The sequence below is a fragment of the Polistes dominula genome, unplaced genomic scaffold (assembly GCF_049000335.1).
Source record: "Polistes dominula isolate Pdom_NZ unplaced genomic scaffold, Pdom_raw_medaka contig_77, whole genome shotgun sequence".
NCBI classification, from domain to species: domain Eukaryota; kingdom Metazoa; phylum Arthropoda; class Insecta; order Hymenoptera; family Vespidae; genus Polistes; species Polistes dominula.
In genome coordinates, this window is record NW_028301152.1 from 4,588,198 (window position 1) to 4,604,884 (window position 16,687).

General features: G+C 31.5%; 1 protein-coding gene across 4 annotated transcripts in view; it reads right to left on the minus strand.

Annotated features, from left to right (window-relative positions):
- Tmtc2 (Transmembrane O-mannosyltransferase targeting cadherins 2) overlaps positions 1-16,687 on the minus strand; it is a 224,812-nt gene that overhangs the window by 91,849 nt on the left and 116,276 nt on the right. For all 4 annotated transcript variants that reach the window (XM_015316942.2, XM_089178284.1, XM_089178283.1 and 1 more), the window contains exons 2-4: positions 8,969-9,209; positions 8,098-8,394; positions 4,280-5,195 (exon numbers count right to left, since the gene is read on the minus strand). In XM_015316942.2, coding sequence (XP_015172428.1) covers positions 4,280-5,195; positions 8,098-8,394; positions 8,969-9,209 — 1,454 coding nt within the window. The remainder of the gene's footprint in view (positions 1-4,279; positions 5,196-8,097; positions 8,395-8,968; positions 9,210-16,687) is intronic.

A 16,687-nucleotide genomic window follows, 5' to 3' on the forward strand; every position in this document is an offset into this window, starting at 1 on the left:
TAAAAACTATGATGAAGATCTATGAAATACAATGCTTTATTAACACATTGTCAATTAATTTTTGACATTTATTATACCAATTAAACACTGTTTCTCATTTATTCGCAACATCTATTTTATTTGTTTTTCACAGATGCAGGTAGTACATACTATGAAGTATGTTTTGCAAAAGTCATTCTATGAGTTGTCAATTCATTAATCGTTAGCTTTCAACTATTATTATTATAACGTTCGTATATCAGGCGAGTCACATAAAATTGGAAATGATGAATATCTCAATAGCTTTTAATGATAGAAACAATGTTAATTGTAGAATATGTTTGATTTGAACACAGTTGAAATACCAGGATAAACATTTTTATACGACAGTTATAATTTCTAAAGTGTTGTATGCTCATCGACATTTCATTTAAATGTAACTCGACTTTATTTACGATTTTAGTTAAAATAGATCAAATTATTTCAACGAATTCAAAAGCATTTTTTTGTAAGTAAAAGGCAAACAGTATACAGTTCCGTGTGCGAGTTTGTCAGACACCATGATCTGATAGGTTTTATGTTGACTGGTTGTGTAATAACTCTCTCTGTTAGTGTTATGTATTTAAACATTATAAAATATCGAACAATTACTTATGTAGAAATTAGTAAAAGATGTGAATGCATAAATTATTCCCTTATTTGTTCTTCATTTGATTACTTTAATCTGAGGAAACAAAGAGTGTTGGAAGGAGCTCGTTTAATAATTTGTTTAATAATGTTGATTTATCTTTAAGTAAGTAATGTATATACAAAAGAACTTCATGGAAATGTATTATTAACAGTCTTGGTTTTATAGAAGTTTGATTCGATGTGTTTTTCGTTTGCTTAAGAAATATTTAATAGAATATTATTAAGCAAATATCCATTGTTTGAATCTTTGATTTAATTCTATTATTTCAAAACTTACATTCAAACTAATTATAAATAATTTACTATCAATGCACCGATTAACATAAACAATTTCACTGAGTCAAGAATTAGAAAAAGATAGATAGATAGATAGATAGATAGATAGAGAGAGAGAGAGAGAGAGAGAGAGAAAAGGGAAATGCTTGTACAATTTAAATGTTATTTAAAATAATGCTATTACAATGTTTTTCTAAAAATCTATTAAATTTAAAACATAGATTAAAACGATATTGATACTGCTATTTGGATATAAAATCAAAAACAATTAAATATTCTTAACAGGCGATAAATTTGCGGTATTTATGAAATTCGGAAACCGAAATATATATTTATTTGCAGTGATCACAATAGAATTTAAATATGATGTAAATTGAATATTCAATATATTAGTGTATATCTATTAATTCATAATGTTGAAATAATATGAAACCTAATTTATGCAGTATTTCTTATACAGTCAAAGTAATTTGACAATGGACAAATTGTTAAGAATAAGTGTATGTAACAATAAACGAGCTTATAGGTTTTTATTATTCCATATTTATAATCGCTAAATACGTTAATTATTCTTTCATGGTATCCTTCTATTAATAAATATTGGCATTTAATTCGATTGATTCAATTGAAATTGACGAACAATACATTTTAATCGATAATCATTATTTATTTACTCAGTCTAGTCAAATTTCAAATCCAATTGAAAATAGGAAATCCAGATAATCTTTTCGTTTCAATTTTGTACAAATAATATAAGTACGTGTAAATAAAAACAACGAACATTACTATATTACGTACTTATATTATAAAAGAGTTTCGTTAAATAAATAAAAGAAAGCAGGTAAATACTGTTTTAAAGTGAAAAAGGAACAAATGAGTTTGACGGAAATAAAATTACCGAAAGAGAATTATAATCCAAGCTAGAGGCCACGTAAACCTCGTTGGAAGATAGTGCCTCGATCGAGGGTCTACATAAAAATGGACAGAGACGAATGACGACGAGGAAAGCAAAAAAAGACGAACCGATGGAAAAGGTGACGTAGGAGGATTAAAAGAGAGAGAGAAGGATGAAGAAAAAGAGAGAGAAAGAGAATATTGCGCGTTACCCGATTGCATGTCGTGTATCCACCTTCACGACGATTTTATGGACATGGTAAGCGGATGTCTAGCTACCCTGGAAGTTCAAAATGAAAAGCAGAATAGCGTACACTCGTCGAGAGTACAATGGCCTACTGTTATACACATATTATATATATATATATAATGAAATAGAATGACCCCTGCAGTATACGTTGGCCATATGAAATTACATCTTTTCTTTCTCGTCTACTCTTCCTTTTTCTTCATTTTCCGCGTCTTGTCGGTACTCTTTTATCGCCCCTTTAACGTCGATTGTTCCTACTTGAATTCCTACCTTTATCCGTTATTTTAAGGAAATCTTTTAATTCATCCGCTTTAATCGACTTCTATAAAATATCAAAGACTTTAGTAATTTCGTTTTCTTTGATAAATATTCAAATGGATTTATTTAAAGTAATTATTTTATTTCACTGTAATTATTTTCTTGTCTTTAAATTAAATTGCGGAATCGAAATATTTAAAAAAAGTGTGTATTAACTTGTTAAACGGAGCGAAGGAAAATTATTTTTATTGCATTAAAATAAAATCATGCAAATGAAGACGAGAAGTTTAAAATAATTCATCGTACAAAGAAGAGTCGCAAAATATGCTTTCATTGTATAAGAAAGAAAGAAATGATTCGTTTGTTCTTTTATCACAAAATAAGTTAATCCTTTTAATGCGAAGTTTATCTTTTTATAAAGTTTTAAGAAAAAACATCTTATAATTAAATGAGCCATTCGAGTATATTTATCAATTTAGTCGTAAAAATAAATCTACAAATTTTGACGAAATAGGATGAATCTACTGTTTTCGAATACAAGAAAGTAATTTAGTTATAACCTAAATTGTTGAAAATTTCATTTAAGATAATTAACTATTTGATAAAATATAAAGTACTGAAAAGATGTAGTAGCATCGATTGGAAAAGGGAAAAATATTCCTTGTAAATAATGAAGTGTAAAAGTTAAAAATAAGTGATTTTATTATCACAAATCGTTTATTGGCATGATAAAAGGATCTAATAATAAAACATAACAAATATTTTCAATATTTAAAAAATCTTTGATGTTTACTGTTTGCGATTCGTTGTGCTGTTCGCGGTTGTTGTTTTTCCAGACATTGGTAATTTATTTCAATACGGGAATCGAATCTTGAATGTTATATATTTTATATATAACTGTTTTATATTTTATTTTGCACTTCAATCTTCTTTCCATTTGAAAATAAAATTGACTAATATACAAACATATAAGAATCGTTTGTTTAACATTATAAGATGGTTTTATCATTTTGCACATCATAGTTGGAATGGAATAAGATTTTAATATTTAAAGATGAATCTCTATCTGTACGGTTTTCAAATTCGAGAAAATGATTTAGCCATGTTCCGATTCTGAGAAAATTCATTTAGGAGATTAAATAATTATATGATATAACTTATTTTATCATTAAATACTAAAGTTGACGTGACGTGTTACGAAATTCATTGAACTTTATATGGCTGTTTTACCAATAGACATATAAGTAATTGTTATTAAAACTTATTCAGCTAGAAGGAAGATACCTGGTAGATGCGTTATGAAACGTCAAGATTTCATTTAACTTTAATAAGAAGAACACGGTACCGTTAGAAGAAGAGCAAGTATGGGATGTAGTACGTTGCCTTTTCCCAAGTTAAGAGTGAAGCCCTGCTACCAACAGAGAATCTACGTCATTTCCGTAATGTTGTACGGAAAGAAGTGTTGAACACCAAGAAAGTTAACCTAAATATAATGCCTATGGAACTCGACTATGAAGAAAGCAGTAACAGTTACTCCGACAACATGGAAAACTTCAATAATGCGGTCGAATAGTTACTGAAAAAGTTTCTTATGCTCTCATCCTCCTTTACAGAGCGAGCTGTACGATGCTTGGTTTTCTAGATATTTATACCAACTATTAGATAAATATTAAAGTAGAAATAATGAAAAAATTACGTTTTTATAACCTTATTTTTTTACAAAATTTAATGAAAAATAAATTGTTTCGCATTTTGGTCATATTAAATCTGTATTAATAAATTGAATTTAATTTTGTAAAAGCATGCACTTAGGAGTTTAATCTTCATGACGAATAAACTCGTTTTCTTTAGTTAAATAGATTAAGAAATTATTTGCATAGAACCTATTAAAAGATGGAATGCAAAGTTGAATTGATTAATGAATAAACTAACCTTTCGGTGGATTGATGTTAAGAGCCGACTTGTAAAGACTCTCCTCGTCGAACCAGTCGGTATTACGTAAAAGAGTCTTAGCAGACATCAATCCAATGAGGGTTGCCGTAGCAAGTAAAACAGCTCTACCACGTGTCCTCGATCCGTGTTTTCTAGCAATCTTGTAGGTAGCCGAAATAGCAGCACCAACGATGAGACACGCGCCCACGCTCGGTAAATAGAGTATTCTTTCTGCGATGACGAATCCAACATAAAAGAAGAGATTGCTGGCTGGGAGAAAGGGAAGCACGAGAAAACCGAGAGAAATTGCGAACGACGTAGCTGCTATTCGTTTCTGATTGCTGACATTGCTATTAGAAAATCCATAAGTTCCACAGGACACGTTCATAGCTCTTTTCACGCAATGACAATCACCGATTGGACCGTTATTGTTGTTATTAGCTGCACGACAACCATCGGTGTGACAGCTACCTGTTCGCCTTCCAGAACAAACTGGACACCTCGTAGGGACATTTCGTTGATAAATCTGAACTTGAATGCTGCTAGTCGAGCCACTTTCCTTGACACCACGTCTCAATCCCTTTGCAACCCAGAATGCTGCTCCGGCTAATGCCGTATAAAGACAAGCTGATTCGAGATTCCTTGAGTCGAGGAGACTTGTGATCCGTGGCACAGCGTCCATCGACCAGTCGAAACTCAACGTACTCGGACACAGTAACATTCTCGCACTGGCTGCTGGGAGGTAAAGGAACGTCAAGCCACGCGTTAAACGCGACGGATGCCTTGCCGTTGGATTGTCCGCGCTTGCAAACTCGGGTCTTGAGCCGGCGATCCTTAGACGACCCACTACTAAAAGGGCTAAGGTACCCGATAGGATACCTAGACTACGACCACGTGTCCACCATCCGCAGTTTACCTGAAATATTATAAGAAATTTATTAAATTCGTTATTCGTTCTTTTTGATATACGCTAGAGTACATATAGAAGATATGGTAATATCATTTTAATTTGATTCATAAATAAAGACTTTACTAGAACATAACAGTAACGATTTTGAATAAATCAACGTAACAGATCTTTTTATCATACGATGATAATTCTTAATTTAATTATTTTATATAGCTATTATATTGATACACAATGAAATGCTTTTTTATTGCAAGAAAGCCTTCACATCTAAAAACACTTATTTATGAATCAACGCTAGGTACATATTTCTATGTTAACGTATGTATAGATATACACATATGAATAAGGAAAAGTGACGCTTCAAAAAACACGAATTTTGGCTTGTAACCCGCATAAGGAAACAAAATTCAAGAGAGATAAAGCTTTTTGCGAAATAGAAGGCCGCAATAATTGTAATGGACGTTCTACGGTACAACAATTTCATTCAATGAACTACTCCACAAACAAAGACTAAAAAAAAGATGAATACGATAAAAGCGTAGAAAATAGATATAGTCATGTTGGAGCACTTGTTCTCATCAAATTCGTCGGAGCGTTACTTTAGCTTGCTAGTTTTCTCACTCCTGGTGTAAGCATTGTCTTTTATGCAAATACGTGATGACATTTCTCTCAACTTCACTTTCTCTCTCTTTCTATTTTTCTCATAGTGTACTTTTCGTTATTTTTATAATTAAATTAATCTTTCGAATAGTGATAATCTTATTTATTTTTCTTTGATCGATAATCTTCAATGTGTTTCAATCTCCACTTTTTTTTTCTTCACTTATATTATCATTTGCTTCGTGTGTAAGGAGGACAATAAAATTTGGTCGTATAAGATTTTATTTTGATGTTAGGTTAATACAACAGTTCGATATTATGTCCAATCATAGAAGACGTCTCAAATTGAAACTGTACGTCACTTAACAGCCTTTGGACTTTAGAACCTTAAGTCCATGCGTCGTGTCGTTTAAACGTTTAAATCCTTAATGAATTTAGGTATATTAGATCTGTTTTGTGTCAGAGTGGTAAAAGTGTTACGATATTTTTCGAAAGATGAGATCATACACAGATCGCTTTATACATCTTCCTTTTTATATTACATTTTTGACGTAAGAATCTCTAAGATATCATTTCTAAGAGAGAGATTAATATTTAGGACACAAAGACAAAAAGACTACGTATTTATTAAACTTTCTGATTATTTAACGATAGATCTTTTTTATGAAATAGATCAGAATATTAACTAAATCTTCAAAATCCTACAAAATTTGTTTAATATAAGAAAGAAAACAATGTAAGGTAAGGAATTCTATAAAAAAAAAAGCAGAGAAAAATAATGGAACAATTCTTAAGACATTGCTAGACGTTTCCATTTCCAAATGGTGGGAGAACTGTCTTGATAGCCAAGAAGTCTTAGAGGGATGCTGCGCTCTGTTCAATGGTAGGTGGTCCGGTGGAAAGGACAGGTCTCGAGATAGAAAAAGCCCTGGGAAAACATTCACGAGGGAAAAATAAAAAGAAAGAAGAATCAAAGAAGGAAGACCAAGAGAAAAGATTTAAAAAGAATAGAGAAGGAGATAGATGTAAAAAAGGAAGATACAGAAGGGAAAGACGATAAAAGAAGAGAAATGAAACGAGAAGAGTCCAGACGAAAATTGCCGAAAGAGAGAATACAAACGAGTACTATTGCGTACGATTATTATTCTCGAGACTCTTGGAAAGAGTGTTGTAAGATACGAGAAAGATCTTTGGCACCATTCCAAAGTTCAGAACGCGTCGGCTCTGATAGTGCCAAAGGATACAGAAAGTGAGAAAGAGAGAGAGAGAGAGAGAGAGAGAGAGAGAGAGAAGCTAACAGTTAGTAGCTGAGCATCAGCTGGAAGTAGGAAAGAAAGAGAGAGAGAGAGGAAGAACGAGACAAATAGAGAGAGAGGAGCGGGAGAACTCACAACATGCATCACACGAGGCGTCTACTGCATCCAGTGCATCCGGATGCAGCATGCGCGAAAGGAGAAGGAGTTGACGAAGGAAGGAAGGAAGGGGGTTTCTCAGTAAGGGCTCAACGGGCCAAAGCGTCAGGCTGAAGCTGGCTGATGCCGCTTATGCTACTTCACCGTGTATCAACTCCCTGTCTCTAACAGCATGCCACACGTTTGCACATGCTACCGTTACGGTATTACGTTACCGGCTATACTGATGCTGTCTACCCCATCCTTGTATTTATAGAAGTATATACTTGGGTAGGCTTTCAAGGAGAATGTAAGAGAGAAAGAAATATAGTCTATATGTATATGTATGTATATTTATAATATTAAATTATATTATATATTATAATATAATTTATATATTATAAATATTAAAGAAAATACTAAGTTTAAGTATAACATAAAATTGGTAACTTTTCCAAGTACATATGCTTCATCTTTTTCTTTTCTTTCTCTTCCCTTCTTTTCATTTCTCTTATTTTATTACTTATAGTTTCATGCTTGAACATTATACCTAGTAATCGTTATTTTACACAAATAACATGAAACTTCTTCCGCATCATGTGAACCAAAAGATTGCCTACTCTGTTTGTGTCATTGTCTAGTTAAATCTTGGTATATTCTTTGGAAATATCTATTTATGTGTCATATTGGATTTTGGCTAACATCTGTTAAGAATTCTTTCTAACTTCTCATTTTCTTTTTTTGACGGGTTGACGATATATTTTACATTTTATTTATTTGATAGTCAAAATAAAGAGGACACATTCCAGAAAAATTGGAAAATTTAATATACTGCGTAGCAGTTATACTAGCAAGCATACTTACAAATTCTTATCCTTACATGTATATAGTGTATAATGTGCAGTTAATTATTTTACCTTTCGATTTGGTTCACCACGACAGAGTTCCCACAAGAGACAAAGAGCTAGAGAGGATATTCCAGTTTCTTTGGCGAGTGTTGCCAGGGTCGACGATATCAAAGCCAGTAAGAGTAGGAACGGTGATCTGCTTTGGTCACAGTACGTGGAGTATGCCAGAAAGGCCGTCAAGGTCAGGAAACAAGCAAGGAGGTCGGCACGACCAACTATTCCGGCTACGGCTTCACTGTGAATAGGATGAACCGCGAAGAGGAAACCAGTGATTGCGTGACCGAGATTGTTTCTCCCTGGTAGAACCTAAACAATCATAATTCCGAAATGGAGTGTTAATTGGTGTCTTGACTCTAATATCTTAGTAATAGAATATTAGAAAAAGCAACTAAATTGTTTAATATATCTTAACACATTTTTATCGCGTATTGTTTTTTTTTTCTTTTAATTTAATATTAACATTAAAATATATAGAATATTCCAGAAAGGTGAAATTATTTCATTATCGATTAAACATATATTGATACGATAGCGCAAAAATATAATCGAAAATAAACAAATTCGATAAGGGTAATTAACTTTAAACTCATTTCTTATCATGTTATCCAAAATTGTGTCAACCACAGCTTATCATCATTGAACATAAAACTTCACGAGATTTATGAAAGGATCACACGAAGATCGTAACCGTAATATTCTGGGATGAAATGGGCTCTTAGAGTTTTATTTGTTAGGGTCACCGTAACATGTTTGATAACGCGAAAGATATGCTCTACAGGTGTCTTTATTATCTCGATTTTGCCAACCTAAATGTTGCATGAACAAGCAGCAATACCAAGGTTCTTTGTTTAAGAGTGAAACCATACTATGGAAAACTTACCTTTCTGGCGACCCTGACGACAAGAATCGTACAGGCTGCGTGTAGAACGACGTTTACTAAATGATAACCCCAAGGATCAAGATTTCCAAGGAGATGATTTAAACGGAATGTTGCGACACAAAGTGGTCGGTAACTGCCATGAGAACCACTATCTTTTAAAGGTGTTCCCCAAAAATCATTCTCCAATAGCCGATACCATGGCGTGCTTGATAGCAAGTCTGGATTCGTCAGGATTGCCCTCCTGTAATATAAAAATTGAAAAAATTATTTAATTATTGTTTTTGATTCGTAACAAATATCTTTTTTTTTTAAATTAGTCTGTTATTATTTTTACATGTTTAAATGTATTATTTCTCATTTGCAAAAATTTTTTATGTTCATCAACTGAATAATACACGGTATGAATTATTTACTAATTAAATGAATAATCTTCTTCATATAACACGTAACAACGCCATGATTTATTCGAACGAATATACTAAAAAGTTGAGTTTAAATGTTCAAAACTTTACATCAACCTTTGCTTTTTATGTTGCCCTAATCGTTATTACGACGAGAGTTAAAATAAGCTGATTATCCAGCGAATTTGTTACGTTTTTTTGAAAACTTCAGTTACATTAATAATATTTTATCTATTCCCCCATCTGCCTATTTAATTAATCTCATCAGAATCAGGTCAATACTCGGTGATTTGCAATTCTGTAATTTTTTAATCGCATTTTTTACGTTTGAAATTGTCGGTTCGTTAATCCCAGCTTCAGCCGTGTGAAACTCAAGACTCCTTTTCAATATTCATTTTAAAATTCAATATTCAATAATAGATCAGAGAATTATAAAAAAAAACTGAAATAACAAATATATTATTAATAAACAAAAAAGAGAAAATTTTATATTTCTATCATTATACAATAAATACGAATATTATTCCAATGATTATTAATAGTCGAATAGAAATTTTCTTACTTCACATTATTATCTAGTTATCTGCACTATTAAACTCATAGTAATTAATTTTAAGAATCCAATAGTGATCACGAATGACCACTATTACTGTTGAGTACTATGAATTATTATTTCAAACTTTTCTTTCGAGATGGATCGCTATTATGAGTGAAAACATAGTATTTGTATGTTTTTAAAAGAGGATCAATCGTGAAATTAATTAAATATCCTCTGTTTTATAATAATGGCTAAGAAAGGAAGACAGTTGTTTAAATTATGGCGTTCTTATCATTAAGTTCGATTGTCCTGTTCAGTACTATATCATCTAAGGGACTGTCGAGAACATTCCTGCCGGTCTTTGGGTTATAGTCTATGTAGGTGAAAGGGCTGAGGCTCTCTACGACAAAGAGAGACGTAGAGAGGAGTGAAGGGAGGTCTGGGAAATATGGAACAGCAGGAGGATATCGGAAGAACGAGTTGCTACAACGATAACGATTTAGACGAGAACCATTTAAGTGTTTCTTTCGTCATGAATGACTTGCTCTGTCTTTTCTCTTTAGGAAATGTAAGTGCTACCGCGTTTTACCCTTTTTCATCCCCCCACTGTTATACGTCCAACATCATTTCTTTCCCTTCTAAATGATCGTGCAAATTTGTTCTTTCAGTAGAAAATAGAACTAAGGCGATTATTGAAAATTTATTGCACGAATTTTCTCTTTTCTTGGTTTTTTTTTCCTTTCTTTGTTTCTCTCTTTTTACTACTATACTCCTCCCCTCTCTCTCTCACTCTCACTCTTTCTCTTTTTCTCTCTCTTGCACTTGTCTTAAAGGCTCGGAAAATTTCCAGTCCGAAGAATGAGAACTTGCGAAGAACGGTGAAGAGAGAGAACGGGGTTTGAGTAACAGAATAATGAGCTAAACGAAGACGGCGAGTTCAGAAAGACCTCTTTTTGTTACCTCCTAGCTCCTTTCATTGGTTTTATTACGCTCTGTAATGAAATATTCCACGTTTATACCATTTTGTCGTTCAGATACGAAATCCTAAGTCTTCTTCCGTCTTTATTGTTCTTATTTTTATTTTTTTTATACAGGGTAGAAGAATATGATTGTGAAAAAAAGAGTATAATATTATTTTATTTCACGATATAATATAAATATAAAAATAACAATGTAATGCAATTTGTATTACAATCCTTTTAAAACTTTGACTTTTTCTCTTCAATTTTTTATATTGTGACTTTTTTTATATTGTGATTCTACATCTTGTTAATATTTACTTAAATAAACGTCATGAATTATCTCATGCCAAATGTGAATTAGTCAGTTGTTGAAAATTCATTAATATGGCCGATTGCTTATAAAAACAAAGAGGAGAAACAAAACAAAAGAAATACTTTTACTATCACTTTATTTCTAACATTCTTTTCTCGTACCTTACAATAATATTATACGTTATTTTAGTGATATACCGATTTAGAAATCAATTTTATCGGGCTTGTTCCGGTTTTTTGTTTGTTTGTTTGTTTTCAAAGAGAAAAAAAGAAATCCTGGAACCAGAGCTTGCATCAGAGAGAAAAAGAGATAGAAAGAGAGAGATAGAGAGTAAACGTAATCGAGGTGAAAGGATGGAAAAGTTTGACGTTCAAATAGACGAGCTCTCGCCTTCAGGCGAGAGAGTAAGATTTGGGCGTTAGTATCGAATCGATCCACCCTTAGTAGTTCGAGTCGATCAATATTCATAGACACGGCACGAGTCGAAACTCGGTGCGTCTTCAAATTCTGATACCGCGGGCAACACACCTGAGCCGTCATCGTTGTAATCGAGTCATGGATACGTAAACTTTGCGCTAATAATTCTGTGTCGGGTTACCCAGAGCACTCTCTCTATATCGATCGATAATACGATCTTGGATACACAAACTTTGTAACGTCTTGTATCGTCGAGCTTTTCTTAAACTAAGAGATGATAAGAAAGGAAAAGAAAGGGAGTGAAAGTTGTTTTGATAGCAATATACAATACTTATTCGGTTTAATTGTACAAAATAAATAATATTATGTTTTCGATAAAGATAATTCGTATAAATGATTATTATAATAGATCAAATTTTATTCTAATAGGATTTTAGGTATCTTTTTACCAAATTTTTACACTAAAATAAATACGAACGTGGATTAATTGTATGTTAACAATTTTAAAAAATTGAATTTATTATTTATTATATATTTATATTGATCTACGTTATAATAATGTAAAACTAACGAAAATATATGCTTTTATGTAATAGATTATTTTTATTAAAAATAATCGGTTAGTATTAGATATATATTATATATTATGTACAAGAATTATAGATTTTACCTGAACATATAAAGTTATTTAAAAGATTAAAGGAAAAATATTTCATTTAGATTGATTCGATCTAATACGAAACTTCCATATTCAAATAACTTCCTCCCTGAGCTTATTCATTTTCCATTTTGTCTATTATTTCTCGTAATGAATGAAACCTAAAATTTCATAGAAAAATGAACGTCGAAGATAAAAACATATACAGCTCGTTCGCGTTCACACGGATACACCTTTTCCTTCAGGTTTTCTCTTTTTATTCTGTAACTATGTCAAAGTAGGTCGTCTGATGGCTCGTATAACGCGTGAATGGTGACAGATGGACTCGAAAATCGTGCCTGACGCCACGGTGTATAAGATATTTCTTTGCACCACCAATCCTCCTCCGCCCTTCTGATCCCTATCGTTCCTTTACGTTCTCTGTACTTTCTTCATATTATTTCCAAGTGAACGAGTTACCAAGTCGGTCACCCTTAGCACTAAAGGTAAGTATACACTATCGTTCATTCTATATATCCAAGTAAAAGGTACGTATACATATAGTGTGTTTCAAGTGAAATATTTTACATAAATTATTATTTGCTTAATAATTTTAATAAAATACACTAATAATAAGAGAGATATGCTAATTTTCTTTTCGAGGGAACAGGTCATTGTTATAAATTCATTTATTTTGAGGTAATCTCTTAGAAGGGGCGAACAAAATCTTCAATAGCAGTAGAGATTAAATGGCATATTATTTGAAAAATCTTTCATAAATCTATGGTTTATGAAAAAATTAATTTCGAAATTTCAGTTATATTAATGTAAATATTTGGTTTGAAATAATTTATTTATACATGCACATATATACAGATTGAGCCAATGAAATGTGTTCACATGAATTATAAAATCTAGTGATTTTTTCAAGTAAGGTTAATTTTGTTTTCAAGAAAGACCAACTTACGGCTATTCCTTTAGAAATCTTATATGTAAATTGGGGTCAAGTAGTATACCATTTGAAAGCTCTTTTATTTCCTTTTATAGTGGTACTTTTTTTTAAAATTTAAGTTAACATTTTCCGAGAATATATGTTTTAACATTTTCAGTATAATGAAATGTAAATCTAGTTTTGAAAACAACTTTTAATAAAATAAATGTTCAAAATATGTATCGTATGTGTATATATATAAAATTGGGTGGATTGTAGAAAGAACGATGAGAAAGTAACGAAAAATCTGGAGAGCCGGAAAAACGAGGACAATTAATCTCTATTCATAGCGATTGCAGTATTCTAAATCCTCGGCGTTGCCTAGCAAAAAAGAAAAAAAAAAAGAGAGAAAAGAGTAGCTATTAGCGTTCACCTCGTTTAGAAGTTATTTTTCTGCAAACATACAGCAGCCGCCTTTCAATTTTCATCAACAGCAAGGACTTATGATCTGTTCTTTTTTTTCTTACAATTAGTTCCAACTCGACTCGACTCAACGACGACGACATCTGACGTCTGCATTTAAATTCCACAAAATTCGTGAAAATTTTATTATTGTTTTTACCAACATATATACGTACAAACATATACCGGGCATTAAAAATAGAATTTACAAATTTTTATCTTGGAAACACGACATTTTGAAAAAAAAAAAATATTCTTTAAATAAGAGTTACTTGATTTTTAGAGAGAAATATTTGTTAATAAAATAATGCACTTGTATATACAATTGGTTTGTTATAGTAACGTAAATCATCAAATACTTCTTAAAAACTAATTACCTTTCGACATTCTAATCCAATCATTTTATTTTTCAGAATATCACAAGAAATCAGTATATGTAAAAAGCATCGTAAGATTTCATTTAATAAAATAATATTAATGACTTTAAAATTTTATTAAGAATATACAATATATCAAATGTAAGGAAAATATTTAAGGTGACGAAGTTGTGTCGTACACCCAGTATGTATATGTACATATGTATGTATGTATATCTGTATGTGTTTATGCGTGTATTTGTATATTTGTGACTACATAGGTAATGCATGTTTTAAAATAGCCATATCATATGTTAAATTTCTCGCTTATCTTCATTACGTTTGCTTGTTACATTTTCTATCCGTCTGTTTGTATCTTTATATTTTTTTGGCCATTCGTGTGTATCTCACGAAAGAGATGGAATTGCTTCGTCAGAACAATTTGCTACTTCGTCGCGCTATGAAGAATTTATGACTTCAGGTACTAAAAATTTGAAAGAAAATTGCGGACTAGCGAGATTGCAGACTTTTGATTCGTATTCCTCTTTTCATCTCCTTTAACCGCAATATCGACTTGTTTCTTTTTTATTAACAATCCTTACACTTTTAAAAAGAAAAGTGACTTAATGATGTTTTCTAAAGAACGAAATTGTATTTATCCAAGAATGTATTTGTCCTGGAAGAGCAATATACTTTCCTATACGTGAACGATGACAACTATTCTTTTGAATGATATTTTTTTTCAAATGATTAGTTATTTACTGTAAGAAAAAAATATATTTATAATATAATTTTTATTTGTAATAGTAATGCATATATGTTTTATGTTACATGAAATACAGAATATAGCATGTATAAGCATATATAAAACTAAATTATAGATTACGTGTATAATAATAGAATATATGATTGTTTTATAACTATTATTACTTTTATTATTTTCAAAAAATCTAAATAAAGAAATAATAACGCAAAGACTACAATTTTTGTAAAGAATATAAATTATAATTAAAAGATTGATCTCGAACCTTAATATTTAAAATAGTTACAATGTATAATTACTACTTTAAATAAATATGAATGAAAATCAATTTGAAACTGTTAGCAATCGATTGTAGATTATAATGATCGTATCTCTTAATCGTACACTTCTATTATAGATAATAGTTCGTATTTTAAAGGTCTTCAAAATGTTTATCCTTTTTTAAATGTAGAGCTTGATTTTCGCTTGCTATGTTCTGTTAACAGATGCTTCGCTTTTTTTATAACCTTCTTGGGGGTAAAATACCTAGACGAGCGTTCTGAAGTAATAAAAATGGTCTTAACTGTGGTGTATATATATATGATTGACGTTATTTCATAACGTGATACACAGGAAAAAAAAAACTACAGGATCATAAAGTTCTCATCATCGCCTTATGTTTTAGAAGGAAGACAAGAAAAATCATCTTGTACTCTTAACTCCGTTGTTTTCGAGACATTATAGAATACCTTTTAACGATCTTTCGATATTCAAATCCATGCAATCTTTTCAAACTTCAAGTTTGTCAATGATATTATATTCTCCAATAAAATTTGATAATTATAAAAGGAAGGAAGGAAAGAAGGAAGGAAGGAAGGAAGGAAGGAAGGAAGGAAGGAAGGAAGGAAGGAAAGAAGGAAAGAAGGAAGGAAGGAAGGAAGGAAGGAAGAAAGTCTCGGTTCTGAAGGTAGTAAAAACGAACGATTAATATCACCAGGGGTCTCCACATGTAGCAAGAAGCCAAGGCAAAACGGACTGTTTCCGAGAGAGAAACCATCCAGGGTGGTGCTGCTCGACGAGGTCGACGTTAATGAAGTTCAAGTTGATTCTAGAGAGAGAGAGAGAGAGAGAGAGAGAGAAAGAGAGAGAAAGAGAGAGTAAGAACGCAATGAGACGAACTCAACCCAAGAAAAAGTTTAGTTTAGAGAAGAAAAAGTAGAGAGAGATTAATTTCTTTTTAAGAACAATAAAAAATTGTCTTTAATATTGACGAAACACATTTTAAAACGTTCAATAAATATATTTTATTTTATGTTATGCAAAAAGTCTTTCAAAAAGAAACGTCCCTGATCGATTACCGTTAGTGTAGGTACGCATATGTATGTTGCTATTACATTATAAAAATAATTAATTCGTGAAATGATTAGCTAAACCCTACTATATAAAAAAATCCTTTCAGATAATCTTGAGTATAAAAAGATCATTTTTGAGCGGGATAAATATTAAGATTTTAATGCACTTTAGTTCACAAGATATATCCTCAAACACATACATTTTTCTAGTTAGTAACAATTTATTCATATCTCTCAGTCTAAAGGAAATATATATATATATATATATATATATATATATATATATATATATACGTTTGATTTAAACATTGAAAACCCTTTATAATATATAAGTCCATATACGACTCAAAGTTCGAATCAAGTATCCAAAAAATGTTTCTATTTCTTCGAAGAAGAATATACAGGACGAAATGAAAAAGAAGGGAGACATGGAATCGTGTCGTAAAAAGAAGAAAGGGATCGTTAACGTGCGGTCATTCAACCACAATCTCTTCGTACTTTTGACAGCGATCAGAAACAGGGACGAACCTTTCTGATGAAGGAAGGGAATATTTTCACGGCTTCGAGCGGAAACAATTTACGAAGGGTGACGTTAATGAAGCAAGCTG